The sequence below is a fragment of the Stylophora pistillata genome, chromosome 11 (genome assembly GCF_964205215.1).
Source record: "Stylophora pistillata chromosome 11, jaStyPist1.2, whole genome shotgun sequence".
Classification (NCBI taxonomy): domain Eukaryota; kingdom Metazoa; phylum Cnidaria; class Anthozoa; order Scleractinia; family Pocilloporidae; genus Stylophora; species Stylophora pistillata.
This window is the reverse complement of record NC_142529.1, coordinates 23,812,684-23,831,917: the sequence shown is the minus strand read 5'-3', so window position 1 is coordinate 23,831,917 and position 19,234 is coordinate 23,812,684. Positions and strand designations below refer to the sequence as shown.

Below are 19,234 nucleotides of genomic sequence, written 5' to 3'. Positions count from 1 at the left end.
GTGTAATGATCTAAAAAAAACTCATCGAAGTCCAGTTTGCGTGAAAATTTTAAAATTCTTTTAGATTAAAAAGAGAAACAGTTTATTGCGATGGTTTCGGTGGGCTATCAAAAGTACAAAAATAAAACACAAAACACGCCCATCGTTTGTAAATCACTGGTTTTATTTACCTTACTCGTATGTTGCGAAATTTAATGTCAGCAGTATCTGGGGTGGAGGATAGGAATTAGATTTTTTATGTCCAGTCATCTTGGTAAGTGATTGCAGTTGCTTAGTTTGATGCTCTTGTTTAAATTAGTTAAAATTTTTAATTTTACCCATCGTGTTCGCGAAGTTCAATCCCTTCTTTAGTTACTCTTTAATTAGTAATACTGAATAAAGGCACCGATATACCGTACGGTAATTTCTCGAATTAACGCTCTGACGTTTATTCAATCTTTCGGCTTAATCGAGGCGTTTCTGAATTAGCGCAGTAATAAGACAAAAATTTAAATAAAGGAACTCTGCAAGCCATGAAGCCAGAAATAACTGGAACGGAAAAGAAACTACTCTCCTACACTGATTCCACTTTTGCTTCTTTGAAAGGGGGGAGGGGGAGGACGCTTATTCGAGGTAATGCGGTAAATTCCTTTCCCGCTCTACAGTAAAACGAGTGTACAGCCGCTAATTCATTCCCCGACGGATGTCATTTTCCCGTGATCGATGAAAACAGTTATTCACAATGTTTGCTAACAAATATCTTCTCTATTGTAGCTTTATTACAGGTTACATCTCTCTCACACTCATCGTTTCTTGAATCATCAACGTATTGTCGATAAGACCGTTGAGGAATGCAATCTTATCCATCACGCCTTGAGTTATTCTATCCGACTGCTCTTCATCCTACCATTTTCACTCAAAGCGAGACAACCGCTGTAACCATCTTCCCCGACTGTCACACACTCCAATTGCACAAAGTTGATACAATAGGCTGACTATAGGCCCGTAGCTTTGGCACAACCTGCCGGCACAACAACACCGAAACCTTTAAAATGCTTGTTCACCAGAATTTGCAATCGATCTCTGATCTTTTAAAAAGCTAATTTTTCACTATTTAACCGAACGTCTGGCCAAGATTAGCCTAAAAGCACTGCTCCTATCAAATCTCACTACTATGGGAATCAACTGCGCCGCATATTCCCCTCCCCCGTCACTCTTCAGGTAAGAGGGTTAGGCCTTGAAATCAAGCGATGATTTTCTTCACCTAAAAATGCCAACAAAATAGAAAAAATTGTTTATCTCATACCATTTTGTCCTTCTCTGTCCTCTAGAAGGTTTTCATATTCTTCTTTTGTCAAGAGTCCATCAAGAATATTCTCAGTAAGTTTTGGAAGGACTACAGCAAGGTAGCCTTCAGTTTCTGGCTAAAAGCCAAAATAAGAAAAAATTGAAGCAGAACAAATTATCATAAATCTTTAGCGCGGATGTACAAGTGTCTGTCAATAAGTTTATATTTCAGATGCTGGAAGCATAATCAGGGCCATGAACTCAGACAAGATTTAGGTTACATATTTTCATTTGCTGCACAAGAAATGTGACAGGCTACAGTTAGGGCTCAACACTTACGGTAGCCAACTAGCCACAGACTAGTAGAGATTCAGTTTTGGCAAGTGGTTTTCAATTTTCCCTGGCCAGTTTGGCTAGTAAACAAACTGAAATTGTTGTAACATCTAAGTTGTCACAAGCCACTTGGCTAGTAAGTTGAAAAGTTAATATTGAGCCATGAGAGTACAATTGATTCACATTTTTAGCAGGCAAAAGCAAGGTTATTAAAGGTTGGACAGACAAGTGATCAAGGCAGAATTTGTCCTTACTACACAATATTAAATACAATATTAGGCAGACAAGTGATGAGAATAAAGAAAAATATCAATAAGGAGATTTTATAATTAGAGCCAATACCGAATTTTCCAAACCAACATCGTAAGAATTGTATTGTAAAAGATAAGGAGAAATACTTATGAGATGAAGGGGTTTTAAAAATGCACTTGGGCAGTTTGTGGAGCAATCAGGAAGCCTAAGATTCTTACCACTACACAATTAAGAACTCTCAAAAAATCTCTCCTCTCTTTATTAACATGAGTTGATATATTTATAGATTTGTAAGTGCCAAACCTTTTCTAACAAGAGTTGTGGCTTTGTGACCAGTTCTTCATTAACTTCAACCAGCTTTCCTTTAATGCAGCTTGTATAAGATCATGATATAAAAGCATATCAAGAATTAATACTGGCCACCATGTGTATGTCAACTCTCCCCCAATATGAGGGAGTCTCCTGGAGGCATGGTGTCCTCATGGTTAGAGCATTTGACTCTGCATCTATCAGTCTGGGTTTGAGCCCAGATGGGGGACATTGTGTAGCATTCTTAGACAAGACAACTTACTCTCCCAATGCCTCTCTTCATCTACTAGGTGTTTAAATGGGTACTGGCAAATTTAGTGCTGGAGGATAATCCTACAATGAACCAGCATCCCATTCAGGAAGAGGGTGGGGGGGGGGGGGTAGGAATACTCCTAGTCACTTCATGTTACAGAAATTGGAGTTAAGCACTGGCCTGATGGACCACTTGGCTTGTAAACAGACTTTACCTTTTTTACCTCCTGGATAAAGAAAAAATGTTTTTGAACCACTTGTTCAGTTTCCTAAATCTCCCAAATAAAAGAAAATTGGAATATACCTTTTTCCCTTTAGGAGAATTTCAAACAACATAAATTTCAAATCCATCCAAAAAAGACCTGTTTTCTGTCCAAGCGTGGTTATTGTAATTTTGGTGATGTACTTTCACTTTAACAAGGAACCTTAGTTTGTGGGCAGAGACTGAGAAAAACAGTTGCAAGAAAATTTTGGAAGGGGTGGGTGGGTGGAGGGAGGGATGCAATCTCATGTTACATCTTCAGATTTCAGATTTATAGAGTTTGGCCACTCTGACATTAAAAATGGCTTTAGGTGTATTCTCTGGTTAACACTATGCAAGATTTAAAGTGTAAGGGTTACATATATCTTATTAACCAAGCGCGAGGGCCGTACTGGGAGAATATCCGCCCGAGGTCCGTACAAAAAAGACCGAGGGCCGATATTCTTCCACTATGGTCCCCAGCAAGCTTGGTTAAAAAGAGATTTATTATACGACTGAAGTTCAAAGGGACACAAGTGCGGTATCATTCGGGACCATTCGGGACAGTGCCTGGTCCAATACTGAGAGAATATTGACCTGCAATAGAGCATTTTGATTGGTTGATTTTAGTTATTGGCCCTCTGACTGCCCGAGTTGTGTAATAATTTTTTTATTATATAAAAATTTTTTTTTTTCATACCTATACAGTGAATACTTGCTGCCATCTGAACTTATGACTTCACAGATTAAAGACTCTGGTTGTAAATGCTGAGCACCTTTCTTCCCTTTCCCTGAAACTTTGTTATCCAGTCGATTGACGTTAGTACTCACTTGGAAATCCACTTTCACAATCTGCTTGCATCCAAGTAATGGGTGACTGGGTGCAACAGTAATCACGCATATCCTGAAAAATAAGAAGCAAAGTCATTTGCAATAATTCGACATGTACAATCGTTAACGCTAAAAATTAGTTACACGTCATGTTTGAAGAGTTCTTCTCGTGTGAAGAATACCAGTCCTGTTTCTACCACACTCTAAATCATCAACATACCCCCTTTTCCCATTCGCTGTTGGCTAAAAATTGGTTTTGGGGGTCGTTCTTCCAACAGTTTCTTACTTATGAAACATATGTATGAACTGCGGTTATGAGAAGTATATGTGAACGATCCTTCGCAGTAAAGCACTATTTGAGCAATAGTGAAAATCAGACCTGAAAAAAATTATTTCAGGCCTGTACGGGATTCGAACCACTGACCTCTGCGATACTAGTGCAGCGCTCTACCAATTGAGCTAACAAGCCAACTGGGAGCAGGCCATCAAATTAATTCGACATAAACCCGTAGATGATAAATCAAACAACAACGAACATATGAAACATATGTATGAACTTAGCTCAATTGGTAGAGCGCTGCACTAGTATCGCAGAGGTCAGTGGTTCGAATCCCGTACAGGCCTGAAATAATTTTTTTCAGGTCTGATTTTCACTATTGCTCAAATAGTGCTTTACTGCGAAGGATCGTTCACATATACGTCTCATAACCGCAGTTCATACATATGTTTCATATGTTCGTTGTTGTTTGATTTATCATCTACGGGTTTATGTCGAATTAATTTGATGGCCTGCTCCCAGTTGGCTTGTTAGCTCAATTGGTAGAGCGCTGCACTAGTATCGCAGAGGTCAGTGGTTCGAATCCCGTACAGGCCTGAAATAATTTTTTTCAGGTCTGATTTTCACTATTGCTCAAATAGTGCTTTACTGCGAAGGATCGTTCACATATACGTCTCATAACCGCAGTTCATACATATGTTTCATATGTTCGTTGTTGTTTGATTTATCATCTACGGGTTTATGTCGAATTAATTTGATGGCCTGCTCCCAGTTGGCTTGTTAGCTCAATTGGTAGAGCGCTGCACTAGTATCGCAGAGGTCAGTGGTTCGAATCCCGTACAGGCCTGAAATAATTTTTTTCAGGTCTGATTTTCACTATTGCTCAAATAGTGCTTTACTGCGAAGGATCGTTCACATATAAGTTTCTTACTTGTTTGAATGCTGCAGCACACATTGATCTTCGCAAAATTTCCCCATTATATCTGAGAATTGCAGCAAAAAAATAGTCAAAAGTTTTTTCCTAACAAAAAAAATCAATAACAAGCTTTAAAATGTAGCCACTACAAACCTGTCTTAAAAATACGCGTAAAGTATCGCTCTACGACTGATTTCCTTCGTGGACACTTCGCATCCTCTGCGTCCGCCATTTTGGCACAGGAGCAGCCAAGCCTTCTATCTTAGCATCCAAGCCTTCTATCTTAGCATCCAAGCCTAAAACAAGATGGAGTCAGTCCGAAGAGGTAGATCGACAAACATCCTTGAAAAACCGCTCAGTAAAGGACGGAATGAGGTATTCAGGGGTTGAAATGATACGCTTTGTGATCGGATAATCGATTTTTTTTCGTACTTTAGAAATGATCTCTGTGTTTTGTTGTAGATAAATGTAAGTACTTTTGGCTTGCTGTTTTCGGAGATGGTTCAGTATTGCCAAAACAGAGTTCACACTGTACCGGAACTTCAAAGCAAGTGAGTGAAAACAGTACCCCAGGAGCAGAAAAATCAAAATTTTTTGTTATGAGTCTGTTGCGATGGAAGTCTTGTGTAGTTAATTGAGTGATTGTGATATGTAATTTATTTAGCATCTACCGGTTCCAGACTTGGACAGAATTAAGATCGATATTCTGTTCGAAAGCAGGGCTCGCCACTAATGGCACAGGGGGCCCATACAATCTGTTTGTGTAGCCGACTGTTTTTTTATTGTGAATGTACCAGATTTACTGTTTGCCTCACCTATAGTGATATATTGCTGACTGTGTACATAAATCATTGATAAATAAACGTTGAATTACTTAACCTGTGGTGTATAGTCGTCCTTTTGCCTCAAAAGTGTTTTTTTTAGCGATTTTGAATAAGTGTGAGTTCGTCGTTAATGTAATGCATAAAATAAAGACAAGGGTGGAAGCCTTGTTTTGAAAGGGTACAATCGCCCAAGCGATTTACCCCCTGAAAATCACATCCCTCTGCTTTCAAACTTTGAACCCTATTTGAGTTATGGATGCATGCTAGAGGTTTGCTAAGCACTCAAGAAGTTAGAGTCGCACTTGGCTATCGCCTTGTGCGACTCTTAAGCTTCTTTCGTGCTTAGCAACCTCTGGCATGCATCCATAACTCAAATAGTACACGCTATGGCGTTCACCATTTGTTAAAGATCTTAAGGGGTGAAGATTGAGAAACAAACACAAAGACCTCCTAACTACTGTTAAAATTATATGTTAGTTAGCAGGGACAGCAGGAGAGAGGGGGGGAGGGGGAGTTTTGTATGGCCCTTAGCAGATAGTTTTTGTTCTATATGGGCACACAAAAGGATTCTGGATAGTGGTCTGCTCTGTGAAAATCTGGACTAATTATGAGTCTACAATTAGCCAATTAAATTCAAGGATTTAGGATTATGGCCCACAGAGATACTTTAGGAAAAATAGTATGGAATGCTGTGGATTATTGTAAGTGATCTTGATTTTTGTTAAAAAAAAAAACAGGTTGTCAGAATTAGGCCAACAAGTGGGTTCCAGAATACTTGATGTGTTGGTGTTGAGGGAGAAAGGAATGAAAAGGGAAGTGAGAGTACTGAACATTCTCCTTTTCATCAAGTCAGTTTTGTGGAAAGTAAGTAAAAAGTATCATAATTATTATTATTAATAGTAAAAATGACAAAAATGGGTCGCAGACTAACATAACTCTGCTGTGGACTATGGCTGTGTCCTGTCTTTCTTACCCCAATCTCTTCTCGTCCCAAGAATAACTTATTCTTGGGGCGAGAAGAGACTGGGGTGAGAAAGACAGAATAAGTTGCAGAAATGTGGGCTTCTTGGTTCAAGTGCAGACCTAACTGTTCAACTTTAACTTCCATGAGTGACCAAGACAGAATTTCTCCTTACAATATCAGTACAATGTCAAGCAGACAAGTGATGAGATTAAAAAGAAATATCGATTAGGGGATTATTACGGTAGTTGATCTCATTCCAAATTCTCTAAGCCAACATCATAAGAATTCTACTGCAGACAGTAAGGAGAATTAGTAATTAGATCTGAGGTGTGAAGGGGCTAGCCTTTCAATCCAGGGATTGAGTGTTGCAGAAAAAAAGGGATCAGACCACTACATCATTTTATAGTCTAACATGATTCCTCATTTTTTCTCACGTTACATTTTATTTTTACTCGTAATTCGTCTTGTTATTAGATAGGTATTCCTAGTTTTATTGATAGGTATGTTAGAATTCAATATACATTGCTTGTTAGAATTTTTTAAATACAGGGCCGCAAGTTTATTATTTACTTCAACTATTCCGTACCACCCTCTCTAAATAAACTGTATCTATCTATCTATCTAAAGTATACATCTATCCATCTATCTATCTGAATGGTCTCACTCCCCAGTACCTGTCTGAAATGTTTGCCCATAGCGCCTCTTTTCATGATTATGGACTGTGATCTTCCAGAATGAATCTTGCGCTCCCTAAACATCACACAGATTATTACAGAAACAATTTTGCTTTTACCGGAGCAAGAATCTGGAATGATTTACCAAACAGTTTAAAGGAAGAAACTTGGCTAAAAATGTTTATGGGTAAGCTGGACTACTACTATGAGCACCAGCAAAACTAGTTCTAGAACATTAAGCTTTCTAAAAGTAAATATTAACTTGTATTGCGTACGGATTTTATGTAAACCAAATTTTATTATCACTATATATTTTAATTTGATAAAATGCCATATTTAAATAAAGGGTTCCATCCATCCATCCATCTATCTATCTATTTATCTACAAGATAATTTGCTTTCATCAACTGAATTGATAATGGATGGTTTCAGTTCTGAGAATTTAATATTTATAGTCAAACCTCCATTATCCAGACTCATTGGGACTAGATGAAATAGTTCTCATAATTGAGGGTCTGAATAATCGAGAATATGAATATTAAAGAGTAACTGTCCAACGGAAATAACACTTAAAATCAATGAAAAAGGTTTTTACATAGGCCGAAAATGTTGAAGTCAGTCAGTTTGTTTGTCTGAAAGAAGAACATTGCCTTTACTTCACTTTTCAATGCTGTAGTTTTAAAAAGAGTATGGTTACAGATATTGATCATGACTAATTAAAGAGGAACAGAAACTGATTACATTAAGAAAGGGACATTTTATCCTGAAACAAAACATTAATTAACAAATTGTTTTGAAAAAGATATGGTCTACATTTTAACTGTCCAACGGGAATAACACTTCAAATTGATGAAAAATGTTTTTACATAGGCCAAAAATGTTGACAGAAGTAAGTCAGTTTGTTTGTCTGAAAGAAGAACATCGCCTTTACTTCACTTTTCAATGCTGCAGTTTAAAAAAGAGTATGGTTACAGATATTGATCATGACTAATTAAAGAGAAACAGAAACTGATTACATTAAGAAAGGGACATTTTATCCTGAAACAAAACATTAATTAAGTTAAACAAATTGTTTTGAAAAAGATATGGTCTACATTTTAACTGTCCAACGGGAATAACACTTCAAATTGATGAAAAATGTTTTTACATAGGCCAAAAATGTTGACAGAAGTAAGTCAGTTTGTTTGTCTGAAAGAAGAACATCACCTTTACTTCACTTTTCAATGCTGTAGTTTTAAAAAGAGTATGGTTACAGATATTGATCATGACTAATTAAAGAGAAACAGAAACTGATTACATTAAGAAAGGGACATTTTATCCTGAAACAAAACATTAATTAACAAATTGTTTTGAAAAAGACATGGTCTACATCTTAGCTGTCCAATGGGAATAACACTTAAAATTGATGAAAAATGTTTTTACATAGGCCGAAAATGTTGAAGTAAGTCAGTTTGTTTGTCTGAAAGAAGAACATCGCCTTTACTTCACTTTTCAATGCTGTAGTTTTAAGAAGAGTATGGTTACAGATATTGATCATGACTAATTAACGTTCATGAAAAGTTTGGGACCAGAAAAAAAGGTCCAGATAATTGAGAAATCTGGATGGTCAAGGTTCTGATAATCAAGGCTGGACTGTATTGGATCAACTAATAATCCACTATTTTTTTTTTTCTTAATTCACTTAACTTGTCTGCTTGATATATTGTATTGTTATCATGAGGAGAAATTCTGCTTTGGTCACTCATAAGAGTGAAAGGGTTGTGATATTAAATATCAAACAGGATCCTGTTTTAGAATTTTTAAAATTGAGACATTGTTTATTTATTTATTTTATTTATTTTTTGTGGTGTTTTATTGTTTAGAGTCTAATTTAATTAATTTCTTCTTGATTTCACATTTTATTTCCTTGTAGTCTTTATTTGGCAAAGAAGCTGATAAGTTGGAGCAAGCCAATGATGATGACAAAACATGTATCCTTCTGAAGTTGAAAAAAAACTTTGATTCCCAGTGGGATTCAAAGTTGAACATGCTTCTAGAAATAAAGGTCTTAAGTTAAGAGATGTTAAAATGATTATTACCACAACATTTGATTACAAAGGGCTGCCAGCATCTTTTCCTTGAGGGAGTAAGGTTCACTCTGCATCAAAAAAGTTTGTGAGACCTTAACAGTTCTTTCAGATTATATAATTGAAAAAGAACCTCTAGTCAATAAGTTTATCTCAGTTCCAAAGGACAAAGGTACAGTGAAAAATTTTAAAACCTTTGGAAAGTGAGATATAGAATTAAAAAAAAAATTAATTAGTTTAGACATAAACAGGTAAAAGTAAGTGACTTTTTGAAAGATATTGTGTCTTCTGGAATATTAATGTGACACATCAATTAATCCTTTTTTATAAGATAGTTTATTTTTAGTGTAAAGTGTGTGCATAAGATAAGGCTATTTGAACATATGTATTTAGCATAGTTAGACAAGGCTCCGAGAGAATTTTCAATATGTGTTATTGTAGTGTACTTGGAAGTTTGAAAATTTAATGCTGAGAGGTCCTTACAGTAAGTTTAAAAAGTGTACACTGGTGTTGGTGCAATCCCACATCTATGAGATATTCGAGCATCGATTTGAAAAAATTTTAAACTCGGGGTTTAGAAGAAATAGGGGGTTTGAAGGTATACAGGGTTGTCGCTAGGTACTGGCTGCCAGTAAAATTCACCTGATGAAAAAGCGGTGATCGCTGGCTGGATTTTTGGCTGGCAATTGCATGGTAAAGCAGAATGTGCACTTCTGAGAGTACAATGTACAATCGTTCACCACCTTTGAGCTGCCTTACTTGAAATTTAAGCTGGCAGCTGGCATAATTTGTTAGTTAAACCCCTGGGTATAAACCTTAAAAAGTTTAGATACACTCATTTGATCCCCCTTGGCTTCATAGCGAGTTCTACTGTATAAAGCAAAATTTTAGAAAATCTAAACTGGTCTATGATCATTATGATTGAAGTGACAAAAACTCTCCCCAGTTACATGAATGTTTGTGGCCCAGGAGAAATAATTATCTCAACAAGCAGTAATTGCCATGCAGTTTTGTTGATGGCCTAAACAGACTCTTGCCAGCTTGGAGTTTTGCTACCTGGTTTTCATACTCTCTCATTTCATACTTTTGATAGGAAGTCTGAACTGTGCATCTTTCACTGCTGGCATAGTTGAAGCTGTGTTACATGGATGTAATTTTGTAAGTTCTTCAAATATTTTTTTTTAATTAGTGTCATATTGTTGATTTCAATGTAATTAATGTCAGTTAAGTATAGTTATTTAACAACTATTCACCAAACTGGAGGTGGCTGTTGATGAATATTTACTGAGCGACAAGGGTGAATAGCAAAGGATATTTAGAGTTTGAGAAGCCAATCAAAGGGTTTCTTGAATGTGATCCACTGTTTTGGTATTACTCTATGTGGCTTACCACTACCGCTAGTGATAAGCTCTTGGCACTTCTTGCCTTGTATGTTAAGCTTTGAGCGCTTCAGATTTTATCAGACATGTTATGCAGTCACATTTGTAGCTGATCAATCAGCAAAATCAAGTTGCATTGCAATGGTTGGGTGAATTATGTCAAATTTAATTCCTACACTCTCTGTGAATCCTTCACCGTTTCACTCCCATGAGTGACCAAGACAGAATTTCTCATTACAATAACAAAACAATATCTAGCCGACAAGCAGTTAGTCTCCTTGGCAGCTGTCTTTCAGGATGTCATGTAACGCTCCCCCGAAAGAAACGGCTGCTCACATTCAAACCACATTCCTTTCCCGACTTTAGCCAATCACAGCTACAGTTCCATTTTCTGGAACTGTCGCGCGCGAAATTTTCTAAAGGTGACTCGACCAATAATACTTCTCGTTTTATCGTTCCACAATCTCCTGAGATTACAAAATCAAGATGGCGGCCCTTAATGAAGCTTTCCTTCAAGCATCGTCAACTTTCAAAATCGCAGGCTTTAATTCTTACCAGAAGCTTGTGATTCAAAAGTTTGTCGTCCAGAAGCAAGATATATTGGTAAACCTGCCCACAGGCTCTGGAAAATCTCTAATTTATCAAGCTCTCCCTATCGTGTTCGGTTAATAATATCGGTGATGACATAATCTTATTAGTATGAAGCACGTGGGTAAGGCTGTGAAATGTATATAGGGCGAGTGTGCAAAAGAATAAAGGTAACGTGGCAATGCGGATTCTGTGTGGTCAATAAGTTCCCTACAAGACACTAAATTTGGCGACGAGTGGTTGGCTCTTGGCCTCCCTTGGAAAGACTCAAGAATTTCCCTCTTCAGTTCTAGAACCTTTTCAGTTGCTCGTTGAAATTTCAGCAGCCGCTTGCAACACACAGCTTTGCATATAAACAACTTGCTGCTCGCATAGCAGCTGATATCGAAGTCCAATGAAGATCTGATTATTTCCACAAAGTTATGGGTACTATTTCCGAAAATAAATACTCTTTCTTGGGCTGCTGAGGGCGAAGAACACATGAAATACTTTGAGGTTTCTTCCACAACTTTTTTCGGCGTTTCACTTGCCATACCATTTGGCTGAAAGGAAATCTCACATAAACTTAGCACGAAAATTAAATCACTCGCAGTACCCTGACTTAATTGGTTGTTTGAAACACAGTGGGAAAGGAATGTGGTTCGAATGTGAGCAGCTGTTTCTTTTGGGGGAGTGTTGCGTGACATCCGGAAAGACGGCTGCAAAGGAGACTAGCAAGCAATGAGAATAAAGAAAATATCAAATAGAAGTTTGGTTTGTCCAATACTAAACTCTCTAAACTAACATCATAAGGATTGTATGGCAGACTGCAGGGAGAATGACTAATGAGATCTCAAGTGTGAAGGAGTTCACCTTTCAATCCTTTGGGAAAAACCAGCATCTCCCATCTCTTTTAATTAATATCACTGATCAATAGTAACAACAATATAGGAGACTACTGAAGCTCTTGATTGCTTTAACCAAATTCTCTTTGTCAGTAATTACTAATAAAAGGAAATGTGTAGGAAATGATGTTCGGGTGTAAAAGGTTAAGACAAGTGAGGAGTTTTGCTGACGGATTTACAGTATGGGTTGGCTACATTGAGTTTGCTAATAGATGTAATTTTGTTGTAGCCTGCAAAAGTAACTGCACACTGGCATAAAGGAACAACTTTGATGATCAAGTTTGAAGAGTCGGTAATACAGAGAGACAAGTCTATGGATGGGAGATGAGAAAATGAACTATAAATAATTCAAAACATTGACAACATTGCAAAAAAAATTTTTTTTGGAAAGTTCAGCATGAAAATAATTAATTAAAAAGTTAGTTGTGAAAATAATTGTTAATCAGAAGCCTAAAAGTTATAAATAAAGTGGCAATAGAAACAGGTTTTGCTTGTATCACTACCATTATGAATGTGAGCCTTCTTCAAGAAGGGCACATAATTGACACTATGTCCTGGGAGGGGGGGGTGGGGAGGGAGTGTGCTTATTGAGGGAAGGGCACTTATTCCAGGAAATATGGTATCTGCACATAAACTTCTGACAGGCAATAACTGTTCAGTTACAATCCTTTTCAGTTGCCATAAATTTCTTTGTGTATGAGGCAAGAGAGTGTTTATTCTCATTACCCTTTTGTCAACCTTTTCCCGAGACTCCTTTGTTCTGCCTTCCTTGTTGTTGAGAAGTGTGACCCCTCCTTTAATTCCTCAACAATGAGGTAAGAAAAAGGGGGTGGAAGCCTCGGAATGAGATTGACATTTTGGCAGGATAATGTATTTCCAGGGTTCTACACTGCATGCTAACATCTGTTCAATTTTTCTTCCACTGAATTTTTGGGACTTGTATAACCAAAGTTGCCAAAAAGCAAGTGTAGGGTCTTAGCGTGCGGAATTTTTTTTTTTTTTTTCATTCAATCAATCATTAGGGTGTCCTTTTGTGTTGTCGCTGCTTCTCGTCGTTCATTAGTATTTTTTCGCTGGTCAGTTAGCTTCTGTTGTTTCTGTGTCACGTATCTTCGTTAATTAGTTTCTTTTGTAATATAGGCACTAATTGCACTTTAAGTTACCTAGTCGTTTTCGCATGTATAAATTAGTTTTTCTCAAGTTCAGTCTTCCGTTAGTCATACAGTAGTTCGCTTTGAGCAGTTACTCCAGTTCATCTTATTTTCGCCTTTTGGCAGTTTATATTCGTCCAGCAGTTTCGTAGAAATCGTAACAATGTAAGTATTGTCATTTCAAGTTTATTCAGTGTATTTCTTTCCTGTCACTTTTATTAGTTAATTGTTGTAATTTCGTATTCATTTATTGTTTTAAGTTTCAACCCACATAACGTCAACATTCGTACCCAATAAATACGTCTTCATCATCATGGTGTTGTGAGGTTACGATTACTGCAGTTACAGTTGCCAAAAAGCAAGAACTGCTTACAATCTAAGGAATGGTTAAAATTGCATTTTTTCTTTGTATATTTGTGCTAACATATGACCATTGTATATTTGTAAAAAATATTTTCACCTCGCAAGGGATCAATAATATAAAAAACAACTTTTATTAGAAATTTAAAATTGTATTCTAAAATGTTTTTAATTAACTTTGCAGGCTATAGTTGATTCTTATAGCAACTAATTAGTTAACAAAATTTTTGTATGAAGGCAAAATGTCATGAATGTTTTTGTAAGCCAGTGATATATAAATATTATAAAAATATGACCAGATAATTATTCTGTCTGTCAACAATGACTCCATAGTAACATGTTGCAAACATAGAGAGAAACTCCACGACAACAGTCATTGAAAAATATTCACCTAATAATTCAAATTTTGATAACTTTTTTTATATAACTATGGAACTTTAGTCATCAACGAATGCCTCTATGTACCAACGACCCAGTTGGCACACTTGGCTTTGATTTTTTCTTGGCTACAGGATCAGAAGCAAAGCACTTCCATATCCTCAGAGTTTCATCGGCAGCAGCAGAGACGACTGTCTGTCCGTCTGGACTCATAGCCATGTGGAGAACGCGACATGTGTGACCCGTCAGCTCAGTTACTTTAACCATCGATGGATACTTCCAGACAGTCAATTGGTTTTGCGCATAACCATGGCTGGAGACAAGTTCCTTGTATTCTTTTGACCATAATATGGAGCACACCTGGGAAATATGAAGAAGATTATAACCAAGCCTCATTCTGATTGCTGCATTTTTTTGTACCTTCACTTATTATGACTTATACTGTCCCACACAAGCTAAGCAACAAAAGTCCCTGTATGAAGGCCATAATGCTGAAGATCCGTCATTGTTCAATAAGGTGGGTCAGTTGTAGACTGAAATGGGATGTAGTGATGGTTACCTTATGCCACATGGATTAACTCCCGTGGTTTAGCCTGCTTTGCTCAGTGACCAAGACAGCATTTCTCCTTACATCATGGAAACAATGTCAAGCAGGCAAGTGATGAGAATAAAGACAAATGTCAGTCATGCAATTATTTGTTGATCCACTGCCAATTTCTCCAAACTAACATGACAAGAATTTCACGAGAGACAGTAAGGAGAGTCACTGATCAATGAGATATTGGGTAATTTAATGTGTTAAACATTCTCCTTTTCAGCATTTTAGAACAGTACTGTAAAGATGGAGAATATGTCTAACTATATTAGGGTCTCTGGCAGGTGAATTACCTGTGAATGAGTATCAACACTGCTGAGACAGTTTCCAGTACTAACATTCCAAAATCTAATGTGCCGATCAGCAGTTCCGCCACCACTAGCAAGTACATTACGTTGAAATGGACACCAGTCTAGTGCCTGAAAATGAACCAGGAATTTTTTTTTGGACCAAGATATTGTTATCATGATATTTCATTCTTTTGGTATTTCAGCAGACAGTCAATAAAATATTATGATCAAAACATGGGACAAGCTAACAAGGTAACCCCTTGAAATAAGCCTGTTTGAAACATTCAGGTGGTAAAATGGAGCATTAAAGTAAACTAAGTGAAGTTAGTGATGCAGCTGAGAAAAGGAGGATCGAGTCGCTGCATTGTGTTCAACACAAACCTCCCTAATTTTTTCACTCCTTACACTTTTTACTATGATCACACTTTGTTTTTCTTACTGAATTCCTGGACCAGACTACCTGTTCATCCACACCATGAGTATAACATGTATGACGACAGAATGATTGAAAATCAGACAAAAAAATGAAAGGAAATAATTTGATTCAATTTTACTCCATTTTAAAATTAATTTAAAAATCTGGGAACATTTAATTGATATATGAAGAAAATAAAAGGTTGGATACATACCTTAACAGCTGCTTGGTGCTGGTTTAAGGTAAACAGTGGCATATTGGAGTTATTGTTTGTGTTCACATTGGCATCCCATATCACCAACAGATTATCATTTCCCCCACTAGCAAGGTATTTACCATCAGGTGACCATTTCATTCCACACACCTCTTGTGTATGCCTGGCAAGTGTTGCCACTTGATGATTGGCAACACGGACATCATGATGGTGTATGGCACCACTTCTGCTCCCACTGATATTTAAAAATAAACAAAATAACAATTATAATATTTCAATTTTATCATTGGCTTATTTAGGAAATGTGTAAAGAAGAGAGGAACAAAGAACAGGAGAAATGGGGAAAAGGAATGGAACAAAAAGAGAGAAAAGAGAATGGAAAAAAAAGAAAAGAGAAAATGGAAGATAAGAAGATATCATGAAAACAGAAGAATAAGGAAATATGACTGAAGGAAACCTATGTGTTTGAAAGATGGTTCTTTACTAATGTAGCAGAGTGCAATTGCATACAAGTAAGGTGTACAATTGGAAGAAATTCTTTGCATTTTGCAAAGAGGACTGCTGTATAGGTTACAACACGTAACTTAAAACTCAATTACAGGTATAAAGCTACTCTAGCTCACTCTGCCTTATTTTTACATTGAATTTCATTCGATCGTGATTTTTTGGCAGAGGGCCTATATGAGTGACATGTACAGGCAACTGAAAAAACAGAGGGGCTGTGCTAGACTACCACATCAAAACACCTTAAATATAATACTATCCATAACTAACGGATGGGGCAATGAGTTCTTCAGAGTTCAATTTTTGCAAACTCACCTTGATAGAATATACGAGTTCCATGACAAGCAACCAACTCTAGCAGAATGCCCTGACATGCTGCGCACGCGTTTTTGTTGCTCAACATCCCACAACTGTAGGATAAATAGCATGTGTTGGTTAACTTATTGGGTAAACCACAGCACGTACCCTCTTTGATCCCAGATTTAAACAATAAGGAAAATTACATTTTTTTTTCAAACCCCTAATCCACATTTACTGTGAAACTTAACGAGACCATGAACTCAAGGAATGCAGCAACAGAATGTCACAATATGCTGTCCGAGCAAAATATCAAATCAGGTTCCAAAATCCTCAACAATTATCAACTTGAGGTTGGAGATTTGCTGGCACACAATTGTTTTGAAAGAAACAAATTAAATTTTTCCTGGTTTTTCAAGTTTCGTGGTGATATGGAGTTGTTGTTTGTTCAGATCTTGGGAATTGATAGAAGGGTTGTAGGTAATACAAAAGGAATGGTTGGGTACCTGCACAGTACCACTACTGTCTCCCAAGGCAATGAAATTTCCTTCTTTAATCCAAGACACAGCTCCAATGTAGCAATCAGGTGTTTCAGTTTGACACAGTTGTACAATATCACCCGAAGCTGCATTCCACAAGTAAACAAAACCACCAAGTGCGACAGCTAAGTGGTTGTTACAACTCCAGTCTAGGAGATTCAAATCTGAAAAAACAAGAAGTAACACACTTACAGTCCAGCACTGTACACAAAATAAGGAACACTACCCGCCAACGTTGAACCCATTAGGAGTGCTGAGCATTAAATTTCTCCCAACAGCCGTTAGGAGATCCTAAGCTGTCAGTCAGTTCATTCCAGTCTCCTTGAGATGACGCATTTTGGGGTATTGACCCTTTAACTCAAAACAGTGACTAGCATCTAATTTCTCCTTACAATATCACCCCTGAATCACACATTATGGTCATGAGAATAAAGGAAATGATCAACAACTAAAGTAGCTTTTGATTGCTTAGCAAATTCTCCTTGTAAGCTCCTTAGGAAATGTATGAGAATATGCATACTGATGACTTCGGTTTGATATTTTTTTTCTTTCTCCTCGTGCTAATTGTTTGCCACTATCGGCAGGGGTTTCTTGAATGGGATAAGGGTTGGGACTTGTGAACTGACACTGCAGAAGCTTGTGTTAGCTAAGGCGAGTGAGGTGCTACCACAGTGCAAATAAGCTGAAATGCAGATTACAGGTTCAGATGTAAATGTTTTAAAATCAAGGTACTTTTATATGTGGCCCTTGGTTTAAATGTCAAACTCTGGGAAACCACGAACATTTAAGATATTTAGAAAATATTCCTTCTTTCAAGACCAATAATGCTGAAACCAGGGCATGTGAGCAAACCAGAAACCTGAAAAAATTGCAGTTATTGCAAATTGTACAGTTCAGTTTCTTAAAATCCAAGTAACTTGTTCTGTCATGACAATATTCCAAAATCTATTTCAAGTATTCAGAGTTTCCGAGGTCAAGTTGAAGGTAATCTCCCATGGTAACTATATTTCTTATATGATTGGTCCACCACATTTGAAAGCCATCAAATCTGATGTCACAAAAACACAGCTGTGCTAAATGTCACACAAAGGCAGTAAATCTTCTTTTGGCGAGATGTTAATCAAAGAATTCAAGTAACTTTTCATCTTGCTTTGATTGATTTTCATTATCATAGCTAGCTTAGCTTTTTTGTCAGGCTGTTTTATTTAACAGGAGCGGAGAACTTCAGTGGCTTTGGTCCACGTGTGACCCTGACATTGAAGAAAGAGCAATGATGAACTTGAACTTGACCTTCAAATTTGTCTACAGTGAACATACTTTTTAGTAAACAGCGTGCGAGAGTCAAGAATAAAATAAAACCGAAGTAAACTACGTTTCATCGATTACAATCTGATAACTTATTTCTTCAGTAACTCACAGTAATCGTCGATCAGATCGGGTGCGTCTAGTATTCTCTCAGGAACTTGAGAAATATGCCTCGTGTTCTTCTTCGAAGAAGTGGATGGAGTTTTGTTCTGACTGTATAACACGCGTAGATCATTTAAGTGGCCTGAAAAAAAAAGAAGATCGGTGAAGAAGATCAATGCAAGAAGCAACACATCCACATTTATTCGATCAATAAATCTTTGTCCATATCAATAGAAAGTAAAACATAACGACATGTCAATTTGTATGTGAAATTGGAGAGCGATGTGATCAAACATCTGATCGCGGGTTTACTTTCATTGAACACCACTTTGCAAGTATTATATTATTTACCTTCTCTCGGCGTTGGTGCCTTACTCTTGAAAGCAAGAATTTTAGCATTAGCTTCGTTGATACCAAGGTTTTCAGCCATGTTTTTTTTAAACTCGGCTTTCGAAGGACTGATATATTCGTTTTCTTCGTTCTCGTTATCAGCTGATATCATCTTGTGATAACTTGCTTCGAAATTCATGGCGCTTCGATTTGGAATAAATCTGTCCTCTGAAGGTGTCTTGGGCGTTTTCTTGAGAGATTTTGGTGTTTTCGATGGAGTCTTAGTCAAGTTTAACCTAGCAGAGTTACGAAGCGGTGTGGAGGAAGTGGCGCTGGAACCGCGACGTTCTGTTGACTTTCTCTGCCATCGCGGAGCCGGCCCTTTGCTGATAGGAGCGTCGAGTCTCAGGAGATCATTCACTTCAGTTTGAAAGCTAAAATGCGACATGATTCTTTGCAGATCGTGGAATAAATTTGGCTATTAACATCAAAAAGAGTTCGTGAGAAATTAGCGTTTCTTGACAAAACATGCAAATTCGTAAATTTGAAATGACGCGCTCAGTTTGAAAAATTTAGTTCTGATTGGATGATTAAAAATATTCCTACTCTGATTGGCCATCTCTTTGACAGCTTAAAACAGATGTTCGTTGTAACGTTGTCGTGGCAACAGGTTTTCGGTTCTAGTCTCCTTCCTACAC

The 19,234-nt window shown here is 37.2% G+C and overlaps 3 protein-coding genes across 6 annotated transcripts; 1 reads left to right on the top strand and 2 right to left on the bottom strand.

Moving 5' to 3' along the window:
• Positions 1-142: 142 nt before the first annotated feature.
• Positions 143-4,940, bottom strand: LOC111344243 (protein Abitram). Of its 3 annotated transcripts, XM_088738329.1 has the most exons (6): positions 4,831-4,936; positions 4,693-4,744; positions 3,354-3,557; positions 2,155-2,224; positions 1,286-1,403; positions 713-1,000 (listed from the first exon to the last, which is right to left on the bottom strand). In XM_088738329.1, exons 1-6 carry the CDS (start codon positions 4,907-4,909, stop codon positions 975-977), a joined length of 549 nt encoding a protein of 182 aa, XP_088594455.1. In that variant the 5' UTR covers positions 4,910-4,936; the 3' UTR covers positions 713-974. The 3 variants fall into 3 exon arrangements, with proteins under 3 accessions (XP_088594456.1, XP_088594455.1, XP_088594457.1); XM_088738330.1 differs by lacking the exon at positions 1,286-1,403 and having other exon boundaries at positions 143-1,000; positions 4,831-4,940; XM_088738331.1 differs by lacking the exons at positions 713-1,000; positions 1,286-1,403 and adding an exon at positions 1,009-1,243 and having other exon boundaries at positions 4,831-4,940.
• Positions 4,919-12,541, top strand: LOC148720713 (trafficking protein particle complex subunit 5-like). Its single transcript, XM_088738328.1, has 7 exons — positions 4,919-5,052; positions 5,140-5,228; positions 6,239-6,365; positions 9,052-9,109; positions 9,318-9,377; positions 10,299-10,363; positions 12,286-12,541. The coding sequence occupies exons 1-7, from the start codon at positions 4,984-4,986 to the stop codon at positions 12,382-12,384; spliced, it is 567 nt and encodes a 188-aa protein (XP_088594454.1). The 5' UTR covers positions 4,919-4,983; the 3' UTR covers positions 12,385-12,541.
• A 1,137-nt stretch (positions 12,542-13,678) lies between these two features.
• LOC111344237 (cell division cycle protein 20 homolog) lies at positions 13,679-19,071 on the bottom strand. 2 transcript variants are annotated; one of them, XM_088738325.1, is made up of 8 exons: positions 18,558-19,071; positions 18,217-18,348; positions 16,767-16,963; positions 16,279-16,373; positions 15,460-15,694; positions 14,834-14,959; positions 14,505-14,571; positions 14,214-14,305 (listed from the first exon to the last, which is right to left on the bottom strand). In XM_088738325.1, the coding sequence occupies exons 1-7, from the start codon at positions 18,982-18,984 to the stop codon at positions 14,548-14,550; spliced, it is 1,236 nt and encodes a 411-aa protein (XP_088594451.1). In that variant the 5' UTR covers positions 18,985-19,071; the 3' UTR covers positions 14,214-14,305; positions 14,505-14,547. The 2 variants fall into 2 exon arrangements, with proteins under 2 accessions (XP_088594450.1, XP_088594451.1); XM_088738324.1 differs by lacking the exon at positions 14,505-14,571 and having other exon boundaries at positions 13,679-14,305.
• Positions 19,072-19,234: the final 163 nt, after the last annotated feature.

Excerpts from the sequence above, each read along its gene's own strand:
- LOC111344237 (XM_088738324.1), bottom strand. The coding sequence starts at position 18,984 with ATGTCGCATTTTAGCTTTCAAACTGAAGTGAATGATCTCCTGAGACTC. Across the intron at positions 14,960-15,459 it reads AGCACCAAGCAGCTGTTAAG|GCACTAGACTGGTGTCCATT; the intron begins GTATGTATCCAA and ends GTTCATTTTCAG. Across the intron at positions 14,306-14,833 it reads GTGTTGATACTCATTCACAG|GTGTGCTCCATATTATGGTC; the intron begins GTAATTCACCTG and ends CATATTTCCCAG.
- LOC111344243 (XM_088738329.1), bottom strand. The coding sequence starts at position 4,909 with ATGGCGGACGCAGAGGATGCGAAGTGTCCACGAAGGAAATCAGTCGTA. Across the intron at positions 4,745-4,830 it reads TACGCGTATTTTTAAGACAG|ATATAATGGGGAAATTTTGC; the intron begins GTTTGTAGTGGC and ends TGCAATTCTCAG. Across the intron at positions 1,404-2,154 it reads CACAACTCTTGTTAGAAAAG|CCAGAAACTGAAGGCTACCT; the intron begins GTTTGGCACTTA and ends TTTGGCTTTTAG.
- LOC148720713 (XM_088738328.1), top strand. The coding sequence starts at position 4,984 with ATGGAGTCAGTCCGAAGAGGTAGATCGACAAACATCCTTGAAAAACCG. Across the intron at positions 9,110-9,317 it reads CAATGATGATGACAAAACAT|ATTATATAATTGAAAAAGAA; the intron begins GTATCCTTCTGA and ends CAGTTCTTTCAG. Across the intron at positions 10,364-12,285 it reads TGTTACATGGATGTAATTTT|CCTGCAAAAGTAACTGCACA; the intron begins GTAAGTTCTTCA and ends ATTTTGTTGTAG.